This window comes from Tenrec ecaudatus, chromosome 4, assembly GCF_050624435.1.
Source record: "Tenrec ecaudatus isolate mTenEca1 chromosome 4, mTenEca1.hap1, whole genome shotgun sequence".
Taxonomy (NCBI): Eukaryota; Metazoa; Chordata; class Mammalia; order Afrosoricida; family Tenrecidae; genus Tenrec; species Tenrec ecaudatus.
This window is the reverse complement of record NC_134533.1, coordinates 12,679,894-12,703,354: the sequence shown is the minus strand read 5'-3', so window position 1 is coordinate 12,703,354 and position 23,461 is coordinate 12,679,894. Positions and strand designations below refer to the sequence as shown.

Below are 23,461 nucleotides of genomic sequence, written 5' to 3'. Positions count from 1 at the left end.
GTCATCAGTGCTGTTCACAGAAGAGCAGGCCCCAGGCCGTGTCTTTGGTCCTGGGCAGTTTTCTTGTTTGTTCACTTCTGTGTGGGAGCAGGACAGGCGGGCGAGCGGGTTTCAGATGTGATGTGGATCCCTGCATTGGCTCACAGGGCACTCACGGGACCACTGAGTGGCCTTTGGGCCATCTCTCTCCTGAGCATTCAGTTTTTACGGTCTCTCCACTGACAGACTGGGGACTGAGTCCCCCCCAGCTGCTGGTGGTGAGGAGGCTGTCTGCTCCCATGAGAATCTACAAACTTGCAAACCCCAGACAGGGGCGCTCTGAGTCAGAAGGGCCTCTATGGCGGGGCAAGGGTCAAGCAGTCACAGAACACACAAAACATTTTCACCTGAGACCACCTGTAGGTGCCTGTAGTTGGCCCTGAGGGGCTCCCCCCTTCCCAGGCGCCCACCTTCCTCAGTGGTGCCGGTCCCGCTCTCGGTCCCGGTGCCGCTCGTGCTCCCGGCTCCTCTCTGGGAAGTAGTCATCATGCCGGTCTTCACTGTGCAGCAGGTCCCGGTGCCTCCTGCTGCTCTCCCGAGACCGGCTGGGCGACCTCTCCCGGGACCGGTGTCGTTTCCTGTGGGAAGCAGTCTTCAGATCCACTCCAGGAGGCAGGCCTCCCCCACCCGCCCAAGCGACTAAGACGCCACCGCCCGTGCAGTGGTCATGCAAACGGCAGCTCTTTGAGGACCTAGTCTCGGGTGGGAAAGCAGACAGCCACCCAGTGCGCCACCACACGCCAGGCACCGTGAGCCTCACCAGCCGGTTGCACCTGCTCTACGCGATAGGCCTTTAAAGCAAGTACTACTATTGCCCCCTTTTAAATGGAAAAAAAGAAAAAAAGAGGCTTCTAAAACGGAAGGACTTCCCCAGTTGCGTGCAGCTGATTTGAGATTGAAGTCCATGCTGGAGAGATGTCAAAGCCCAGGCTCCTCACTATCGGAGCGGCTGGCCTCTTCCTCAGTGAGCTCCCAGCCTCACCTCCACCCACGGCACCCCAGGTCCGACACGACAACATCCCCAAACTCCTTTCCCGTCCCCACCAATCCCTGAAAGCATGTGGCCCGGCAGTGCCCTCACCTGGATGAACCCCCGCTGGCGCCCACACTGTAGGACTTGGCCTCAATGCCGTGGAGACAGTCCTTCAGAGAGGAGAGCAGGACCCGGCAGCGCTCGTCAGTGGCAACTCGGGACTGTTTGATGACAGCGATGGCGGTGAGCAGCGTCTCGATTGCGTCACTGTAATCCCCTATGAGGAAGGACCAAGCTCCTAGAGACAGCCGCGCCAACTGACCAGCAGAGCCCAGGACACACACTACCCGGGACTAACTGACCCACAAGACCAGGGGGCACCTTTACACCAGGGGCCTGGGATCTGAAATACGTTTCATCACATCCTGTCCTGCCCAGGGAAAGGGCAATGTGAAACAGTGTGTACAAGTCTCTCTGCCTAAGAGTGGTGCTTCAGTCCTGTTGCATTAAACCCTTGGAGACAACGTGACGGTCCCCCAGGAGGGACTGAATACATTAAAAACCACAGCACTGGTCCTGGAGTGTGTCCTGGCCTTGTGGACAAAGCACAGAGAGGTTAAGTGTGTATGCACCTGCAGCACTCAGCAAAGCCCGGGCAACAGTGATGGCCCAGTGAGTGACAGATGCTGTAGATCCACATCATCCACACCTGGTTATCGAAACTGGAGATGCAGGGGGCAAAGCAGGATGCCACATTTTGCGTTAAAAAAAAAACCCTCCAAATTATGAATGGGAAAAATAATGGGGTGAGGCACAGCTAGTCAATTGGTGGTCCTAGGGCTGGGTGGAGTGCTAACCCCAAAGGTCAGCAGCTCAAACCCACCAGCCGCTCGAGGGGCTGTCCCCTCTTCAATAGTATGGAGCCCCGGGCGCCCACAGGGGCAGTTTCACATTGTCCATGGTCGCGGAGTCAAAGTCAACTCTGTGGACATGAGTGTGGTTTCAGTTTTGTGCGGAACTTTTATTTTTTTAACATTACCTATCTCAATGTCTGAGTTCTTTTAACCCTAGAAACACCTGAATTTTTAATTTAAAGGAAAAAAATTTTGTTTTTATTCTTTACTTTCATAGTTATCGATATATACATTTATATATTTTAATTAAATGTTACAAAAACATCGCACTCGGCATTATAGGGTGAATGAAATAGGTATTTTCAACAAATGTTTTACGCTTATTCTGATCTCCTCGTGCACATGTACAACAGACATATACAGTGCACATAACACTGCAAGATTTAAACTATGGTGCCACCAAGAATCGGAGCACCTTCCTCTCCTAATGCTATCCTCAGTGGAGGGCCAGGGGCGAGTGCTGGCATGGGCCCAGGCACGGGGCTTTCTCAGGCTGAGACAACAGCATTAAAGGCCCGGGGTGAGGCATGGCCAGCCCGGATCTGGATGGAAGCCTAGGGGAAGGGAAGCAGGCACTGGCAGGCCACCCGCTTGTGGTGGGCCCGAAGCGCAAGACATCGGCTGCAGATGGGGCCTTTGTGCCCCATTTGTGGGGGCCCTAGCTCAAGTAGAGCGGCGGGTTCAACACCTGGCACTGTGGTCTCTCCGGGGAAAGGAGGGGACAGTGGTGACGATGTTCCACTCTGGAGAGTTGATGTGTGACAGTGAGCGCCTCCTCAGTACTCCATCACCGTACAAAGACTCACTCAGTGGTCCATGATGCTTTCTGGCCGAGAAGAGAACATGACCTCCCGCCATTGCCCGACACCGTGGCTTCAAATTTTACAGTCTGAGGTGATGACCGCACTGACAGTAAACTGACCAAGGTCAGGGTCAACTAATTTCTTAGGAGATTGAAAGTTCACTCACCTTTACCTTCACAACCGAGGTGGGACCCTCTCAGGAAAGAGGGGATTGAATACAGGAATATGCCCCCCCCGCCCACCGCAGCTTCTTGTATCCTCTGTATTCAGCTGTATCCAGGGCTCTCAGAACCATGGCTTCTGGTTCTGCCCACTTAAATACTGAGCACAGGGCAAAAGTCAGCTATATGGGTTATGTCTTAAGAGGATGACTGGTAGCTTTGCCTCTTTCTTAAGACAGGCTTCGTGGAGGTCAGATGCTCTGGTCTACCCAGAATGGCCTTGGTGAGCATGACTTCTAAAAACCCAACACTTGTCCACACTCAGTACTGGACGACCACACAGAAGCGAGGAGACCCCGGGCGGCACGAGGAAGTGCGTTTCACACCAAAAACTGCAGCCAAGCTGCATTTGCTCATTGTAATCTAGACCCCAAGATGGGGCAGTTCAGTAACTGATGCTCACAGCTCCAGGAGCCAAGGCAACAGGTCTCACATCGTTCTCTCTTCACATGTTCCAACTGGGCCCAGGGTCATCCTGCCCAGGGGAATGGTAGAACAGTGGGCCCACTGCAGGCCAGCTGGCAGGGGGGGAGGGCATTACCTGCACTGGCTCCAGCCACCGCCTTGGAAATGGCACTGCTGGAAATGGCTCGGTTTCGCTTCATGATCTCTTCAAACTCAGCCTCACTCACATTGGAGGGCGGAGGGCCCGACTCTCGGCTGCAAAGAGACCACGAAGTTCCTGCCTGGCCAGGCTCCTGCCAGGAGGCCCGTACCTAAGGGCTGGTGGCTCACACCCCAGCGGCTCCAAGGGCAGGGCTGGCCAACAGTTCATGTAAAGATGTGTCAAGATGACAGATGTGACAGCCCTGGAAGTCGCTCTACTGTCCCACCCGGGGTCCCCGTGAGTGGGGCCCAGCAGACGGCAAACAGGTCTCATCATTTCCCTGAGCTTTACTGTTTTAAGGGTCCTCAGATCGTTCATGGCCCGCCTCTGACACACACACACACACACACACACACACACACACACACACACAAAATGCTGGCACACCCCAATGGCCCTGAAGATTCTGGAGTGCTCCTAAGAGCCACTTAAGGCACTCCAGTTAATCAAGCTTCCTAGAAGGGGCTGTGAAAAGACCTAGTTTAGGTCGAGATGCCAACAGAATGGCAAGTAAAAACCTCAACAAGCAGCTAGGCCTCCACACCGCAACAACAGCTGTTGTGCCCGGGACAAGCTGAGCGTCTAGTGCCGTGTCCCCCGGGGTCAGCCCACCCCTGGCCCCAGCGTGAACACGGCAACCCGGACCTACCTGCTGTGGTGGTTATAGGGTGCAGAGGCCTTCATGTAAGTATCTGGTGGAGGCCCCACAGAGGCGTTTGGTGGGGGAAAGAAGGCTGGATTGAGGTGCAGGGCAGGTGGGATGGCCCCCGGGGGAGGTACAGCCAGATGAGGAGGAATTCGAGGGGGGGGGGGCATGAGATGCTGGTAGTGGATGCCAGGAGGAGGAGGAGGGACCCCAAAACTCGAGGAGAGAGGTGGTGGGGGTGGAATCGGGGGTGGGGGCAGACCCATCAGGGGGAGGGCTGAAGGAGGGCGGCTGAAGTAGGGCAGCACACTGGGGGGCTTATCCACGCGGGCGGACGAGGGCACGAGGTTCTCAGAGGGCGTGGCCCGGCCATCAGCAGAATCGCTCGACTCTCGGGAGTGGGCCCTTGGAGGGATTCCTAGGAGGTCAGACAGAACCCCGTTACTGCCCCGATACCTGATGAGGCCCCACTCCCCAGCAGTCGGCAGACAGCAGCACCTAAGGAAGGAGGCAACACCAGCGACTGCCCTTTCTCTGGCCCCAGACCAGAACCAGCCAAGAGTGTCCCCTAACCTGTCTACATCCCACCATGAACCCCAGTGGATGGTCACGCTCTTCAGACCTGCCACAACGCCATGTGCATGGGCTGGGGGCGTGACTTCCTCTGCCCACGCACAAAACCTGGGACGACACACCCACGGAGAGCAGAAGGCTGGAGAGCAAGCGAGAGGCAACGAAACCGGACGGGGGGGGGGGGGGGGGGGGGCAGCTAAGAGAGCTGCTCCTGGGAGCAGCTGGCCTGCAGCCACAGCAAGGCTTTCAGCTAGAAGTCCTGCCTCCATAGCTAGGGTCCTCTCACTGCGCACAGGTGGTCAATCTCTGCACTGACAGGCAGAGCCAGAGTCCCGCCTCACAGTAGGCGCTTAGCCCACGCATCTCCAGGGGAAGCAGGCCTCTGACTGGTCACCGAGTACACACATTCCCGGGCTCCACTCTTGGCAGTGGAGGAACCCAGCCCCTGAAGCGGAGAGCAGAGCCGTGGACTTCTCAGAGGGAGAGTGACTCGTTCATGCACACGGGTGGGGGTGGGAGAGGGTCCCACATGCAGACTCTTTTCCACTCAAGCTCCTCATTACAGCAGAAGCAGAAACCCGTGGGTTTCTTTGCTGCATGATATTGCCCATGCCTGTCACTACCATGCCAGAGTCCATGCCGACACATGCGGCCTACAGCACACAGCCCGAAAGCAGTCACAGACAACAAATCTTGGCAGGAGCAAAGACCCTCCACTTTCTCCTGCAGAGCAGCTGGGGGGGAGGGCTTAAGGTTTGTGGCCAAACGCGTAGCCCACTGCCCCCAGGGCTCCTTGTGCCCACCCTAGCAGGGTCTTGCTCTTTGCTTTCCAGAACTCACACACACGCGCAGAGAGGCGAGCGGGTCTCTGAAAGCAAACCACCTTACTGGCTACCATTCTCACATCTGCAAAGAGTGGCTTCGTATCTATGGCTACCAAGTCCCAAGACTAGCAACCATTTGTAAGCAAAAAAAAATAAATAAAATAATAAAGGCCATCAACTCCACTAACAGGGCTCAATATCAGCAATGTGACAGAGCAGGGAACACCACGTGTCATAACCATGCTTTCTGCTGGGAAAGGGGTACACGGGCGTGCTTGCCCCAACTGAGGCGAGACGAGACCGCCCCAGCAGGAAAGGGAGGTAGAGGTGGAACCGTGGGCTCTGAAACTGATGGGACTTGACAGGCAGGGGAAACCAAATTAGCATCGGCAGGTTCCGAGAGTCGGAGGGAATGGAGAAACTTGCAGGGTGCTAGTCCCAAGCCAAGGTAGCACGAGGCAGCGGACAAACTTGCCAAGCAGACCAGAAGCTCTAGCAACTGAAAACACACCCTTCCCTGGACAGGCGGAGAAGCCGAGCTACTTTTCCATCCTCCACCTCGCCTCTGGGTGGGCTCCCCAAAGACCACGCAGCCAGTGTCCATTTACAACATGACTACAGCAAGTCAGGGCAGTGACCTCCAGTGTCTAGAAAAACGGCTTCTGAATTATAGTGGGCAATGGGGCACAGTGAAGGGACTTCAGTGTACACAGATTTTTAGATAGAAACACACAGAATTTCGAGTTGAGGGAGGGACTTTAGACATGTCTCTAATTCAGATGGGGACACAGCTCTGGTCAGTGACGCTTATGCCCACTTAGTGGCAAAAACGACAACCGGAATCTCCCCGCTGCCTAGTGCTCAGCTTATCTGTTTACACAATCTTATATTCTGCCTCCCTCTTTAACCGTGCTATCGCCCAATTCCCCGCTCCTCTCCACGAACCATGCAGTCACCCTTCACCACCTCCTGCCCATTAACCACGTTGCCACCCATCTCACCACCTCCCCGTTAACCATGCTGCTACCTACCCACCTAGTACCACCACTTTCCCATTAAGCATGCTGTCACCCATCCCCACCTCCATCCCATTAACCAAGCTGCCCCCCCCCCGCTTTAAGCCAAACCCACAAACCTCCCCCTTTTGTACAGATGGTCTCCACGTACCCCCTCTTGGGACTCGGACGCACTCACGTTTCCGAGCCTGAGCTTCAAACTGTGACAGGTTCTGCCGGGTGGCCGGCCTCACATTCACTTTCTCACCATTGAGAACCTTCCCCGGCAGGAGCTCCAATAATCTGTGGACAGAGTTTTCAGAGGCCACCACCACCTCAGCATACCTGGAGAAGAACAATGCAGGACGAATGAAATCTTCCAGAGCCGAGAGTAAAGAAGCAAATTCTCTTCGACTTTTACTGAGAATGGACAAAGCAGAAGCGACCCAGCTACTCATAAAAACACACACACAAAGCCGTGACTAAAGTCATCAGTCTAACCTTCCTATGGATTCAAGATTAAAAGCCAGTTTCCTTTGCTCCTGCCCAACCCTATGCATGGATTTCCCACTACACCAAAGCCCCACCCTCATTCTAAGAGGGGCTTTCCCATAGCCAGGGCAGTACGTGTGTGTGTGCGCGTGTGTGCGTGCGTGTGTGTGTGTGTGTAAACCAGGGTGGAAACAAGGGTCACGAGGGTAAAGGGATGTCTGAAACCCCAGCCTCACCCTTTGGACTGCCCATTGGCTCGATTCTCAGCAAATTTCAGCTCCACCACATCATAGACCCCGACAGAGCGAATAACCTGGATCAGCTGCTGGTCTGTGGTCCACTGGGGCCGGTAGGATGGAAAGGGGAAAAAATGTCAAGAGCGATAAACCGCCCCAGCTCCCCAAATTTTAACCCCCCCACTCCCCTCAGACCTGGTCACAGCAGGGCCTCCCACAGGCAACCCAGAAACCGGCCCAGTCTCCATCCATACTGGCTTCTCTTCCTGGCCTCACTGAACCCAGATTCCCACCCCACCTCTTCCCCAGCCCCCGGCTTTAGAAAGAAAGGCTAGTGGGGTCTGCAAACGGAGGCTGGCCAGCAATCCCGTTCCTGAGCTGACAGGAGGGAGGAGACCCATCTAGAACCTCTCTCCTCTGGGCACACAGCCGCTACTGTGGAGACCACCCCAACATTTACGTTATATAAGCACTTCCGCACAATGGCCACCACCGACCCCGAGCGCACTCGGCTAGCCAGGCCTTGGGTCCCCGTCACCCACCAGAGCCTCAGGACCATCTACTGGCCACCAATAGTGCAAAGTGTTCTCTCTGAAGTCTCGTCCCACAGCCGACCCTGCTAGACATAAAGCCCCAGGGCCGGGGGCGGCAACAATATGGCAGAAAAAGCAACTACCCACTTAATCATTGCTTTCTTCGGCACCAGTAGGTCCTCTCATGAGAGTTCTCTTTCAGAGACCAATCCAACCTGATCCCAGGAAAAAGAAATCCAACCCCATCAGGGCTCAACACAGCGAGACGACAAGTGCTTTCTGCACAAGCCAGCACCCCACCCCACCCCACCCCCTGGGCGCCTGAGGGCCCTGCTCACCCAGGAGAAGCTGCCCACGTAGACGGCCGCTCGCCGGCTCCGCAGGCCACTGTACGTGTACAGAATCGCGGGGGTCTTGTTGTTGGGCTTGGGTGAGGGCTCCTGGCGCACCGGGGGCGGCGGCTCGGCGCTGCTGCTTCTGTCGTCTGAGGGCTGGGAAGTGGCTGTCAGCACATCATCATACAGGTCAATCTGATCTGTGTTGTTGAACTCCGGGTCCTAAGAGATGACCGGTTGGCACAGATGGGTCGGCGAACCTTTCCTTTCGTTTACCGTTAGCGCAAAGACAGCACAGTTCAGGGGCTTTGCAAAAACGTGTCTTTACGCAATATATCCCGAAGCTCGCCCCACTCTGGACAAAGGAGGTTAAAAACACCACTACCACTAATCAAAACACTCCCCATGTCACTGCGTCCTTTATTATACTTGTGCATTTGGAGCGAGAATCAAAGGTACATATTGATGACACAGGCAAGCTAAGGAAACATAATGAGATGCGGGTGCGCAGCTATCAGTGAGGCTTTCGCTTAGAATAGCGGTTCTCAACTGCGGGTCACGGCCGCTTGGGGGGGGGGCGGCGGTCCAACAACCCTTTCACAGGGTCGTCTAAGACCATCAGAAAACACATATTCCTGCGGGTCTGAGGAACCAAGACACCGCTCTTTTATCCGTCTCCAGGTGGTCTGCCCACATACGAGTACCCCCCGCATGAAGACTGTTACCATGCTTCAAGACAAAATTGCATTGACTTATAATTAGAAATAAATAGTTCATAATATATCATTAAACATTTTTTGTGATTAATCACCATGTTTTAATTATGTTCAATTTGTAACCATGAAAACACACCCTGCATATCAAGTATTTGCATGATGATTCATCACAGTAGCAAAATGACAGTGATGAAGGAGCAATGAAAATAATGTTATGGTTGGGGGTCGCCACCATAGGAGGAACTGTATGAAAGGGTTGAGGCCTGAGGAAGGCTGAGAACCAGTGGCTTGGAAGATCACATCCAGTCCCAGAGTTTGCCATCTCCAAATTTGAGAGGTCACAATCCCACCCCCCCCACCACTGTAATCGTCTTCAAGAAAACATTTTTTAAAAGGCAGAAAAAGGGAGCCGGTGTGGGTATCGGCCCTGTTTCTCAGACGACTCGCAGCAGGGCTCACAGAGAAGGCCCTCGCCCTGTGTTGGCACGACCCCTGCGTTACTCACAGACAGACAGACAGGTTCTTGAAAACATGAGGGTCAGAGAACAGGGCATCGCCCAGGCAACCCGTCGTGTCACAGTGAGCATGGCGCGGCCGCCTGGGGCTGTGGGATGAAGCCCCAGCACCAGGAGAGGCTCAGGGAAGCCATATGGAGGACCCGACGGGGCTTCCCCAAAGCATTGCAGCTGCACTGAGAGAACAGCGGGGCCACAAAGACGGGGTTCTTATAGGGTGCACCGCCAAGCGCCGGTTCCCCGTTCCCCACGACTGGTTCTGATTTGCGCCAAAGACTGGCTACCAAGACTCATGCGAGCTCCTTTCAAATCTACAGAAATGCACACACGAGGGGCTCAAAATCAGCCCTAAAGAAAACGCGGTTTCCCTCCAGGCACCTCAGGTGACCGGCAGTGCAGTGAGGCTTGGGGACAGTTCTGACCATGACCAGGAAAGCTTCCTTCACCAGTGTCCACACTTCCTGCCACAGGCCAGCAAGTCCACAAGCTACGCAGACTCTAGAAAAGCCCACACGAAAGGGGCCTGGCCACAGCTCTAGGGAGAGCGGTGACGTGCTCGAGTCCCAGGCACGGTGTGCTGCGCGAGGGGCGTGGGCAGAGAAAGGCCTGAGCAGTCCCACCGGCCTCTCCAGTGCCCAAATCCCTACAGGACGCTCCCACACCTATCCAGCTTTCCCCTCCTTTCAGCATTTTTGAAATCGAACTTCACAACACACCATCTTGGGTGACGGGTGCAGCAGCTGAGGTTGCTCCTCTGCGGCCCGAGGCAGGGCTGCAACCGAGACGAGGATCGGAAACTAGCAAGCGGGCACGGGAGGCTCAGAGACCTAAGCACGAGGAAATCAACCCATTTCAGGGCCCACAAGACAAGGTGAAGGACCTCCGTGGCACAATGGGGTAAGCACTGAGCTGTGAGCCCCAAAGAGCCATGGTCAGACTCCACCAGCCGCTCTGCAAGACAGAGAGGGGCAGACTGCTGCTGAACAGACGCACCGCCTTGGAAGCCCCAAGGGGGCAGCTCTACCCTGTCCTACTGGGTCACTGTGTGTCAGACTTAGAAAAAGCTGCAGGCTCAATCCTGGAGGACCCAGGGGGTATGGAAGATTATTTAATGAACCCTAAAAGAATTTAACGGGATGGACAACAGAAAAGGGGGTGAAGGGAGATGTCGGACAGGGCAGGATGTGACAAAATAATAATGTATAAATTATCAAGGGCTCATGAGGGAGTGGGGAGCGGGGCGGGAGGGGGAAAAAAAAAGAGGACCTGATGCCAAGGGCTTAAGTGGAAGTGCTTTGAAAATGATGAGGGCAATGAATGTACAAATGTGCTTTACACAATTGATGTATGGATTGTGGTAAGAGTTGTATGAGCCCCTAATAAAATATTTTTTTTTAAAATTTTTAATAAAAAAAGAATGTACCAATCCACAAGATTCAAAGGGTCTCCCTGAGCCCGGAGTCTCCTGTCAGGTAAGGCCTCTGTAGCACCCAGCTGGAGGGTGGGCAAGGTCTCAAAGGGCATTTGGACTTAAATCCCAGAAGGGCCACAAAGCCCTTTCCCTGTTAAGATGGGAAACAGCTAAGGGCCAGAGCCAGTGATGTATTCAGTGATGAGTTGCGTTAAATACACCTCGTTAGACCAATGTAACGTGTTTCACTGAGTGACGGACAGTGAAGGCTGTTCCAGGAAGATGAAACAAACCATCCTGGGTGAATCCACCAGGAAGAAACCTGTGCTTGCTTAATAGCAAAAGCTCCAAAATATCATGTGGAAAAGTTCCTTGCTACTTTCCAAAGAGAAAGGAACTTACGTGATTTTTAAAATATCTTCCTCATCTATCTGCTCAATGCTCACCCTCGCCCCCCCAAAATCTTCTTAGTACTTGACCCAGCAAGATTTCCCTGTGTCCAGGAGCCCTACTGAGAATCACTGGCCACCTTGTTTCTGTTCAAGGAGCCCTGGTGGTGTCCTGGCTTTTGTTCTGGGTGAACCACAAGGTCTGCAGTTTGAAGTCACCAGCCGCTCCCTGGGAGAAAGAGGCACCAATCTGTTCCTGTAGAGTTCCTGCCTCGGAAACATGCAGGGGCAGGGGCAGGGGCAGGCCCACTCTGCCCTACAGGGCCGCTGTCAGGCGGAGACAGTTCCTTTCACTGCAATGTAGGCTCAATGCGAGCTCCAGGGTTCTCACCTCACCTCCTTTCTCCTCGCTGCACCTGATACTCTGGATTTTGGGCCACTGCCTTCACCTCCCAGACAGAAACCTGAGGACAGGGAGCCATTTCCTGTCCTTTTACCTCATGGCCCTGGCCCTGGCGGCCCAACAGAGGGGGCCCAGAGACCAGGCAGGGGGCTGGGAGTTTACTCAGTAGACCGGCAGCTCTAAGCCATGCAGTCGTTCCCCTCCGCCTGAGGGCAGCCAGGGGGCCCAAGACTCCCAGGGTCACAGAGGCAAGCTGTCTTCCAGATGTGCTTCTGCAGCACCTGCGGTCAGAGACTGGGAGACAGCACCCTGGGCCTCGACCAGCAGCCCCGTGTCTCTTCCCCCAGGAGCTAAGTGCACTGGGGAAGGGGGGCTTGTACTTGTGCACAGACCAACTTAGTGTGAATCAGCACCATTCTGAGCACACTTTTCAGCTCACTTGGCCCTGCCGGCCTTTGGCCCATATCTGTTTTCAGTAAGTCTAACCAGACAGCACACGTCCACAGTTCACAGGAAAACCAGTCTTGCTTAAAGTGGGCTCTTCTGTGAGGAACAGAGCACCCCTTGCCCCCAGCTTCCCTGAGGCACGGAACAATCCCATTCTGTCTTCAATGGCCCAAATCCTGCCTGTTTGGAGAAAAACTCACTGTGGATTAATGCCATCACTGGTCACTCAGTCCCATAAAGGGCCTTTTCAACCAAAGAAATCACTTCAGTAGCTTCCACCCTGATAGCCAAAACACCAAATCTCTACTGGAGCGGACAGCCTCATCTTCCTCCCTTAACCCAGCTGGTGGGCCTGAATTGCCAATCTTGTGGCAAGCAGCCCAACATTGACCTGACAGTGCCATAGAACAGTGACCATTGCACCAGGCCTGCGGCTTGTCCACTGATAACAAAACAGCATCTTCTTCAGATCCGGCCCAAGCTGCAGTGGTTTTCCTGGGGGATACAGCAGGTTTTCTAACCGAAGAACCCCAGGGAGCCTCCTTTATCTCTTGGTAACATCCAACTACCCAACCACCCAGCCTGATTCAAAGGAGCCTAAAACACTCAGTAAAGAGATGGGCCAGCAGTAAATTACTGTATGAAATCGTTCTCTTCTACTCAAAACTCACTGGCTTTAAAAAAATTAACACCTCCCACCCCCACGTAAGATAATGAGCAGCTGCATGGAGATGAAGTCACAAGGCACCGAGGAGACAGGGGATGCTGCTATTATTACAAAGCCCAACTGGAGAAGGTGCCCCGTGGTGGGCCAAGCCCTGACCTGTAAAACACAAGGTCAGCAGTTCGAACCCACCAGTCACTCAGTGGGAGACAGCTCTACTCTGCCCTGCAGGGTCACCACGAGTTGGAATCAACTTCCTGGCCATGGTGGTCTGCACCGAAGGCAACGATGGCAGTGTACAACATGATGGAAAAATGCCGAGAACTCACACACAGGCAGACGTGGAACGGCCAGTCCTTTGTTACATCCATTTCCACAATAAAAAGGACAGAATGTTTAAAGCCGTGTGAAAACAAGAAGGCCTCACTCGAATCTCATGACCTCTGGGCATGCTTACAATCCTGTGTTAAAAAACAAAACAAAACTTTCACACCTTCCCAACAGGACTGCTGAGGAAGAATGTGTGCACAGGCAAGTGTGAAGAAAGCTGACGGTGCCGGCTATCGAAAGATATAGCGTCTGGGGTCTTAAAGGCTTGAAGATAAACAAGAGGCCATCTAGCTGAGAAGCATCAAAGACCACATGGAAGAAGCACACCAATCTGCCTGACCACAAGGTGCAGAAGGGACCAGTTATCAGACATCAAAGAACTAAAAATCATATCAATGGGTGCCCACCTCCATGATAGGATCAATGAAGACAAACGTGTGCATAAGCAAAAATGGTGAAGAAAGCTGATGGTGTTCAGCAATCAAAAGATATAGCGTCTGGGGTCTTTCAGGCTTGAAGATAAACAAGTGGCCATCTAGCTCAGAAGCAACAAAGCCCACATGGAAGAAACACACCAGCCTGTGTGACCACGAACTGTCGAAGGGATCAGGTATCAAGCATCAAGGAACAAAAAAATCGTATCACTGAAAATGTAGGTGACTGCAGAGTGGAGACTCAAAGCCCAATGGTAGCCAACCGGACACCCCTTACTGAAGAGTTGTGGGAAGATGAACCAGGCAGGGTACAGGGTAGCAATGATGATACATATAACTTTTCTCTAATTCTTAAATACTTCCTCTCCCCCACTCTCATGATCCCAATTCTACCTTACAAATCTGGCTAGACCAGAGGATGTACATAGGCACAGATAGTAACTGGAAACACAAGGAATTCAGGACAGATGACTCCTTCAGGACCAGTGGTGAGAGTGGTGATGCCTGGAGGAGGGAGAGAATGTGGGGTAGAAAGGGGAAACTGATTACAAGAATCTACGATCGCCTCCTCGCTGGGGGAGGGACAGCACAGAAGAAGGTGGGGGGAGACGTCGGACAGTATAATATGACAAAATAATAATTTATGAATGATGAAGAGTTCATGAGGTGGGGGGAGTGGGGAGGGAGGGGGAAAATGAGCAGCAGATATTAAGGGCTCAAGTAGAAACCAAATGTTTTGAGAATGATGATGGCAACAAATGTACATATGTTCTTGACACAATGGATGTATGTATGGATTGTGATAAGAATTGTAACAGCCCCCAATAAAATGATTAAAAATAATAAAGGACAGGGGTAAAAAAAATCAAACCTAAAAAAAAAATAACATACTAAGTGAAACAAGGACCAGTACCAATGCCTGCTGCCTCACAACAACCAGAAGCAGGGCCACCCAGGACATCTGCCTCCTCAAACACTTCCTTTTATCTTCTCCCTGTGTCCTTCTGTGCATCAGTCCCCACCTGGTGGGATGGTGCTGAAAATGATGCAGGAATTTCAAACAGGCTCGAAGCATTCTTGAGATGTGACTTCAAGCTGGAGAACTGATCTGAAGGTAAGACGGCTGTTTCAAGGGAGAGAAACTCTTTGGATAATGCTCTTTGTTACAGAAACATTGAGACGCTAACAAACTAATTTAGAGTCTTATGAGCAAGGCTGCTGGGTTTTTTAATCAGCGCGTGTCAACCTTGAAACAATAAGGTTCACCAGTCAAATGTATTACACCAACACGGCCATCAACTTCTCAAGACCGGAGTCGAGCTGCTTCTAACTCAACCTACTGCCACTGAATTGATACCCACTCATAGGAACTCTACAGGACACAGACCGAAGAAAACTGCTCCCTAAGATTGCTGATGTTGTAAATCTTTACAGGAGCAGCCTGCCAGCCTCATCCTTCTCCTTAGGGGCGGCTGGTGGATCCAAACCTCAAACCTTGTGTGGTTGGCAGTCCAACTCATAATCCATTAGGCCAGCAGGGCTCCCAAGCTTATAGAAAGAAGTAAAAATGTAAAACAATGGAACAGAGACAATGAAATGTCCGAGCAGCAGTTTTCTACAGTGCCTTTACCTCACTGAAAGGGGGAGTGTGGTTTGCATTTTTTTCCCAGCTAGTCAAAAAAACCACCCAGGAATGCATATCAGCACTGTCCCCCTGCCCCTCAGGGGCACCGGGACAAACACTAACTCCAAGTTTTAAGAATGGTCTGTCTCGGAGAAGAATCATATCCAACTTTGGCTTCCCCAGGGAACAAGTTCCACAGGTTGAATCATCATTCCATTAAGCCTGATTTTTATTTGCTCTTAAATCCAACGAAGCCTTTAGAATGAAGCCTAGAGGTTCAGATTAATAGAAAGCAGAATCGTACACGCTGGACTCCAGGGTCCCAGCAGGGGAGGAAACTTTCAGGCCGGGGAATCGAGAAAAGTGTCAAACCCAAGAAGGCTTCTCCTAGGTCCGATGTAATGAGAAGCTTCCCTCCAACCCTGCTCTCTCGGAATTCACTTTAAAGAACCTGCCCTGGCCAACTCTTTGTCTTTCTGCAAAGCATGTAAGCCAAGGGCCTGGAGCCATCTTCGGAAACACTACTTATCAAGAAAGTCTACACTTCTAACCTCCGGTTTTCCCAGCGCCAATTTAGTTATCCTGCCTGAATGGTGCTATGAGTAACCTTATTGCAAACCCCACCGCAGTGAGTTGTATCCACTTGGTCATATACAGCGGGCATCCTGTGTTTGCTATCCCTTTAGCGGATTGCCTGGGATGTGTCCTGTTCGGGTTTAATCAAACTTTTGGAGCGGTTTCCTGCGGTGGCTGGTAAGCGTTCATTTCCAGACACTCCCCCCGCCCAACCCCTCCAACCCCAACCTTTCAGCGGACAGGGCGTGCGTGCTCCCCTCCCCGCCGAACAAATCCCCACGGCGGACACAGCTTGGAGTCACGCACTGCAAACGGAGCTGTCCCCTCACCTGGTTGAACTCCTCATCCGCGTAAATGTCAATCAAGTCCACTCCTTCTGACATGGCTCCGGAAGGAGGGTCTCACGCCGGAGGAATGAAGCCAAAAGATGCCACTGCGATAGCCACAAAATGGCACACGTTAGGAGGCTCGAGGGTCCAGCGCTGGGAGGAGGGCAGTAAGTGGCCATCCTCCCGGCGGCCCGAGCCGCCTCACTGGGCCCCGGCCTCGCGCCGCCCCCGATCTCCCGGGCCGCCGGGGCTCGCGGAGACCAGCTGCCCATCACCCTCGGGCCCGACCCGGGGAAGCGCCGCCGCCGCTCGGGACCCGCGGGCACCTCCAGGCCCGGTTCCCCGGAGGTCCTGGGACGGCGTTGCGAAGGGCAGCCCCCAAGTCCGCCGGCCCTGCTCAGGCCCCGAGGCGGCCCGGCCCGAGCTCCAGCGAGCCCGGCGCGCCGCCCGGCTCCCCTCGGGCCCTCCTCGCCGCCGGCTGGGCCCGCTCACTCCCGCCCACAGCGCCCGCCGCCCGCGGCCTCCACCCGCAGGCCCCGCGCCCCCGCCCCCGGCGGCCGCCCCGGTTCAACGGACCCCCGCCCCGCCTCGGCGCCGCCCCGCCCCTCCTTCTGGCCCGGCAGGCCCGGGCCGCGCGCCCCCGTTACCGAGAATATGGCGGCGGCGGCGGCGGCGGCGAGTCCGGACTAGGCCCGAAGCGCGCGAACCGTCTCGGCCTCAGGTCCCGCCCCCCCGCCCAGCGCTGGCGTCACACGTACGGCCACTTCCGCCCTACGCAGGCGCCGCTTCCGGTTCTCGGACTGCACTCGAATCCCGAGCTTCGGTCGCCCACGGGGGTCCCGGAAATGACCTGTTCAGGCTTCCGGTTCGCAGGCGGCCGAAAATGGCACTGATCACCGCCGCGTTACCGGCTCTGGCGAGGGTGAGGAGCGCGGAGGCCCCGGGGTTCTTGGATCGTCACGGCGACCGCAGGGAGGGCTCGCGAGCCGGGACGAGGGCGGGCCCGAAGGGAGGCCCATCCTGCGACTCGGAATTTCGGTGGTTGCTGCCCTTTCCGCCCTGGAATGTCATTGACAGGTCCCCGTGCAACACCAGGTTCAGATGTCATTTTCTTCCCAAGCCGGGTTGTCCGTCTTCTCTGGGCTCTCCTCCCGGGTCCTACAGTCTTTTGGAACCTTTGTGAGGATTTCACGTTGTGTTTTGAAGTTTGGTGCCCATCTCTAGATTGAGGGCTATTGGAGAGTTAGGGACCAAGCTGTCGCTGTGTCTTTATGTCCTCAGGGGTTAAGAGCAGCAAGTGAGTGTAATGCGTACCAGATAAACCCCTTGTGGACCGGTGGATTCCGACCTGAACAATCCCGTAAAACACAGTAGAACTGCCCCCTGGGTGGCCTGAGACTAAATCCTTACGGAAACAGACAGCCATGTCTTTCTCCCAAATGAAGAGTGGCGATAGGTTCCAACCCCTGCTTAACTATTGCGCCACCAGTCCCCCCAGGATCGTTGGCAGTAGGTTTGCCTTGGCATTTACTTTGCACCTCCTAATGTCCAGTGACTGACATGGAGCGTAATCCAAGCTGTTCTGCACCTGTGTCCCTTTTGACCGTTTCAGGCACTCGCTCTGCCAGCCCGCAGCCTCACTTGGCCTTTGCTCGGCCCCTCCACAGCCAGGCGCTTTTACAGAGGTGACAGCCCAACAGATTCCCAGAAAGACCTGATTGAAATCCCACTGCCTCCGTGGCAGGAGCGGACTGATGAATCCATAGACACCAAAAGAGCCCGCCTGCTGTATGAGAGCAGAAAGAGGGGGATGTTGGAGAACTGCATCCTCCTTAGGTAAGAGCCACATGAGCCCCCCACTCATCCATCTCCCTTGGTCCCGAGGCAGCCTTTCAACCCTCTTCTCTTTTGCCCTTGTTTCTAGCCTGTTTGCTAAAGAACATCTGCACCGCATGACAGAGAAGCAGCTGAACCTCTATGATCGTCTGATTAACGAGCCCAGTAACGACTGGGATATTTACTACTGGGCCACAGGTATGTGAAACGTGCTGCAGAAAGTGAAACTAGGATGACTTGGGTGCTTTGAGACTCTGGAATTGGATCCAAGGCAATTTTTAAATTTTATTCACTGGTAGACACTCAACCCAAACGTTCTTCACCATTTCCCAAAGTACAGAGTTAGTTTTAGCCTTGAAGCCTCTTTTGTTCAAGCCCAAAGGGATTTTAGCAGCAGGTTATAGATGCTCACAGCGTGAATGTGCAGGCTAAAGAAACCAGCAGGGAATGTGTTAGAACCAGACAGCTCTGTGTGTGCACAGCAAGAACCACACAACATTCGCACTCTGGCATGGCTTTTGTCAGAATGGATCCCAGCCATGTAGTAAAAATGAAAATTCAAAGCAAACTCCACCATTGAGTCGATTCTAACTCAGAGTGGCCCTATAGGACAGTGGAGAACAACCCCCCCCCCCCCCCGTGGCTTTCCAAGGCTGTAAATCTTTACAGAAGCAGAAAGCTTCATCTCTCTCCCATGGAGCGACTGATGGGCTCAAACCACCAACCTTGCAGTTATCAGCCCAACTCGTAACCCACTACGCCAGCAGGGTTCCTAGGGAAGATGAAAGAGCCCCAGTTTCCCAAGTACTAGGAGGAAAGGACTGTCCCTTCCACCTCTCACCAGTGTCTGTGTGGAAGGTCACAGCACTGCTTGTTGGCACTTTGTAGAAGAGAGCAGGGCCTGTTTGTCCAGCACCAGAAGGCAGGTGTCTCGGTTAGCTAGACACCTAGGCTGCTAACTGACCCACCTGCAGGAGAAAGATGAGATTTATGGTCTTGGGAATCCTCTGCAGGGACCCACCCAATGACTCTGCATCAACTTGTTGGTTGTGATTTGGTCAGAAATGGGCTGGCTCCGAGGACTCGCAGATGTGGGTGGAGTGGAGGGACCATTATCATGGTTGAGGTCATGGATCTTGGCTGGAAGCAGAGCATACCAGAGCCAATAAAACACAAGTCAATGTCTTTCTGGTATTCACTGTCTCAGCCAAGATCCACCCGACATCAGCAGTGAAATCCCTCCGTGTCATGTCCTCTTCTGAATCTGCCTCAAAATTGTTCATAGTGGTCCCTTATTTTTTAAATGCCTGAGAACCTGTGCTGCTAGCTCTCCTTCTTTGCCCCCTGCAGTTAATGGACTGTACTTCTTTTATTTTTTTAGTCATTTTATTGGGGCTCCTACAACTCTTTTTAAAAATTTATTTATGTTTATTAGGGGCTCATACAACCCTTATCATAATCCATACATCCATCCATTGTGTCAAGCACATTTGTACATTCATTGCCCTCATCATTCCCAAAACATTTGCTGTCCACCCAAGCCCCTGGCATCAGCTCCTTTTTTTTTTCCCTTCTCTCCCCGCTCCCCCTCCCTCATGAACCCTTGATAATTTACATATTATTATTTTGTCATATCTTGCACTGTCCGATGTCTCCCTTCATCCACTTTTCTGTTGTCCATCCCCCAGGGAGGAGGTTATATGTAGATCATTGTAATTGGTAATCGGTTCCCCCTTTCCAATCCACCCTCCCAGTATCACCACTCACACCCTGAAGGGATCATCTGTCCTGGATTCCCTGTGTTTCCAGTTCCTATCTGTACCAGTGTGCATCCTCTGGTCTAGCCAGATTTGTAAGGTAGAATTGGGATCATGATAGTGGCAAAGGGAGGGGGGGTCATTTAGGAACTGGAGGAAAGTTGTATGTTTCACCGTTGCTACATCGCACCCTGATTGGCTCATCTCCTCCCCGAGACCCTTCCGTAAGGGGATGTCCAGTGCCCTACAAATGGGCTTTGGGTCTCCATTCCGCACTCCCCGCTTCATTCACAATGATACGATTTTTTTGTTCTGATGATGCCTGATCCCTTCAAAACCTTATGATCGTACAGGCTAGTGTGCTTCTTCGAGGTGGGCTTTGTTGCTTCTGAGCTAGATGGCCGCTTGTTTACCTTCAAGCCTTTAAGACCCCAGATGCTATATCTTTTGATAGCTGGGCACCATCAGCTTTCTTCACCACATTTGCTTATTCACCCGCTTTGTCTTCAGCGATTGTATTAGGAAGGTGGGGCTCATACAACTCTTATCACAATCCATACATATATCCATTGTGTCAAGCACATTTGTATATTTTTTGCCATCATCATTCTCAAAACATTTGCTTTCTACTTGAGCCCTTGGTATCAGCTCCTCATTTTTCCCCCTACCTCCCCAATCCTTGCTCCCTATGGACCCTTGATAATTTATAAATTATTATTTTTTCATATCTTACACCCCCCAGTGTCTCCCTTCACCCACTTTTCTGTTGTCCATCCCCTAGGGAGGAGGTTATATGTAGATCCTTGTAATCCGTTCCTCCTTTCCACCACACCCTCCTTCCACCCTCCTGGTATCACCACTCTCACCACTGGTCCTGAAGGGATCATCTGTCCTGGATTCCCTGTGTTTCCAGTTTCTATCTATACCAGTGTACATCCTCTGGTCTAGCCAGATGTATAAGGTAGAATTGGGAATCATGATATTTAGGGGGGAGGAAGCATTTAGGAACTAGGAAAGTTGTATGTTTCATCATTACTGCACCCTAACTGGCTCATCTCCTCCCCACGACCCTTCTGTAAGGGGTTATCCAGTTGCCTACAGGTGGGTCTTGGGTCTCCAATCTGTAGTCCCCCCTCATTCAAAATGATTTGATCTTTTGTTCCTTGTTGCCTGATACCTGATCCCTTCGACACCTTTGATCACACAAGCTGGTGTGCTCCTTCCATGTGGGCTTTGTTGCTTCTGAGCTAGATGCACACCACACCCTTCCACCGCCCATCACCCCGTCCGCAGGCGCCTTCCTGGTGGCTGCTCACCCGGGCGGTCTCCACTAATGCAGTGAGACTCCCGTTGGGTGTAGAAACACCTTCGGGAGATATTTTTTGGCTTATGGTTTAAAAGTTATCCCAGAATAATAGTTTTTTTTTGGGGGGGGGGGTTGTCCATCCTCGGCTCCAGAAAGCCATCTGGATTCCATGAGCGTTTGAAACGGTTCTGAAAAGTTCCCACCTTTTGATAAGGATTCATCTACTTGTGCAAAATCTTTGATCAAAACGTTCGCTAAAGGTGGCCCACTGTCCAGTTCTGGTCTCGTGTCTCAGGAGGCCATTGTTCGTGAAGGCAGTTAGCCACATATTCTATGTCCCCCTTTATTTCCTGACTCATTCCTCTGCGCTTTGGGTGAATAAACCAGGAGGCGCTCGGGTGGGTGCTTTACAAGCATTCACTCCTCCCCAGTGAGCTTGGAGGGAGCAGGAACCCTGGCCAGCACACTGGACTAGTTCGCTGGGACACTGGGGCGTGAGTACTTCCGGTGGGTGCTGGAAAGGAAGCCTGGGGAAGGCCCGGGACTCCTCTGGGACGCGAGGCGCACACCAGCGACGGACATCCGCCTTCTCTTGCAGAAGCCAAACCAGCCCCTGAAATACTCCAGAATGAGGTCCTGGAGCTGCTGCAAGACTTCGCCAAAAACAAGAGCAGAGAACAGCGCCTGCGCGCCCCCGACCTCGAGTACCTCTTCGAGAAGCCGCTCTGACCTGCACCCACTGCCCTGCCCCTTGCCCCTCCCCAGGTGCCCCTGCCTGGGCCTTCCTGCTGCTCTGACACCTTGCAGGGCTGTCTGTGTGACTGACTCCTAAACATTCCTGGTCTGACTCCAGTCTTGCTGCTTTACCTGGCCTCTGCCACAGGGGGGCACTGTGGGCAAGGGGATGACCCTTTAAGGGACTTCCTATGGTTCTCTGCTAGGAAAAGGGGGTGGGGTGGGGGTGGGGCCAGCCCCAGCCCCTCATCCAAAGATCCAGAGGCACAGTGGCTGAGTGAGGGCAGCCAGCAGCCCTGACATTCCCTCCAGCTGGGCCCCAGAGGTCTCTGCAGAGTGAGTGTGATGTGCTAGAGGATACTGAAGAGGGACCTCCTCTAGGCTCCGGGCTCCCCCGTGGCTGCCCGTGTGGATGCCACTGCCACGTGTGTGCCTAGCCCTGCAAGGTCCCCATCCTCAGCCTCGTCTTCAGACTGACTTACTAAGCAGTGGCAGGAAGGGACTTCACACAGCCTGGAAAGAGGGAGGCAAGATCATGGAATTTTTCCACGAGCTTCTTGCAGCCTGCTCTGGGGTCAGAATGTGTGATCTGGGAGTGGGTAGCACTAGGACAGGGAACCCCCCGAGTAGCTGGGGATGTCTTCACGCTGGCAACCTTGATGTCTGGCTGGACAGGGTCGACCAGGAAGAGGAAGGCCACAGGTGGGCCTGGGCACTGCCAGGGCCCTGGATGAGGAGGGCAGAGAGGGAAGCCACCTTGGTGGCCCGGCCTCTCCCAGCATTCTTCCAGAGCTGGTGGACGCCCGCTGTGTCAATGTCCCGTTGGTTGGTTGGTTAAAAAGCCGGCCACCCACTCGGCCTGCCTCCGGGGGCCTGCACACCCTGCTGGCAGAGCGTGGGCAATCGAGTGGAGACGTGCTGAGAAAAGTGAGGATGAGGACGCTGGCCGGCTGAGAGACCAGCCTCTGTCCCGAGAAGCTGCTGGCCAGCCACCCCTGAAGTGAACATCTAGGCTCCCAGGAATAAGGTGTAGGGCGGGGCCCCAGGGCTGAATGCAGTTTGCCCTCACTGGATCAATGCGTTAGGCTGAGCCTCCCTCCCCTCATCTGTGAAATGGGGCTACCAACATGCCCCCCTTCTGACAAGAGAGTACCCTGAACTGTGGCAGGACTTGAGGACCCAGTCCCCAGGAGCACCAACGTTGGCAGGTGGCCGTGGCCTCGGCCTGAACCTCCCAGAGCTGGAGGGCAGACGTGTCCCCAGTCAGCGTAGAGGTGAGGACACAAGACCTTTGATGGGAAAGGTTGTCACTTCTCACCTCGGTTGGTGGGGCTGGGGTGAGGGCAGGCCCCAGGCAGACCAGCTGGGAGCTCCCTGGGCCTCGGGCCTGCTCAGGCCTTTGATGCAATGCTGGCTGACGGTTATATTTAGCTCTTGGAGTGGATGGGTGCAGCCATCTATCCTCCGCGCCTTATGCAACAGCTCCCACAGCCAAGTGTGTGGTGGTTTCTGTCTGGTCTCTTCTGCCCCGCCTCTTGTCTCCCTTTGCCTTTGTCTGGGTCAGCCGCTGCTACTTCCACCTGGGCCTGGCCCTCCTCTAAAGACCCTGTGTCCCTGCAGGGGCTGGCACGTGTCATCGCCTAAAGTGGAGGAGCCTCTAGACCCTGCTGCGCACCGGCAGGCCCAGGGGTGCTGTGTAAGCAGCTATTCCCTTTATTAGGCCTGCAGGAAATTCGGCCAGGCATGGGGCCTCTTTTCCCATCCCCAACCCCCCTTAATAAACATACAGCCAGAGCCA

General features: G+C 53.7%; 2 protein-coding genes across 3 annotated transcripts in view; one reads left to right on the top strand and one right to left on the bottom strand.

Annotated features, from left to right (window-relative positions):
• The window catches only part of CPSF7 (cleavage and polyadenylation specific factor 7), a 21,944-nt gene extending 5,150 nt beyond the window's left edge, over positions 1–16,794 (bottom strand). The window contains exons 1-9 of one of the 2 annotated variants that reach the window (XM_075545637.1): positions 16,677–16,794; positions 16,030–16,133; positions 8,195–8,413; positions 7,324–7,427; positions 6,768–6,940; positions 4,207–4,621; positions 3,492–3,610; positions 1,121–1,289; positions 450–617 (exon numbers count right to left, since the gene is read on the bottom strand). In XM_075545637.1, the coding sequence (XP_075401752.1) occupies positions 455–617; positions 1,121–1,289; positions 3,492–3,610; positions 4,207–4,621; positions 6,768–6,940; positions 7,324–7,427; positions 8,195–8,413; positions 16,030–16,083 (1,416 nt within the window). In that variant the 5' untranslated portion in view covers positions 16,084–16,133; positions 16,677–16,794 and the 3' untranslated portion in view covers positions 450–454. The remainder of the gene's footprint in view (positions 1–449; positions 618–1,120; positions 1,290–3,491; positions 3,611–4,206; positions 4,622–6,767; positions 6,941–7,323; positions 7,428–8,194; positions 8,414–16,029; positions 16,134–16,676) is intronic. The other variant, XM_075545638.1, reaches the window with a different exon arrangement.
• Positions 16,793–23,461, top strand: SDHAF2 (succinate dehydrogenase complex assembly factor 2). Its single transcript, XM_075545639.1, has 4 exons — positions 16,793–16,951; positions 17,642–17,865; positions 17,954–18,063; positions 21,527–23,461. Exons 1-4 carry the CDS (start codon positions 16,913–16,915, stop codon positions 21,655–21,657), a joined length of 504 nt encoding a protein of 167 aa, XP_075401754.1. The 5' UTR covers positions 16,793–16,912; the 3' UTR covers positions 21,658–23,461.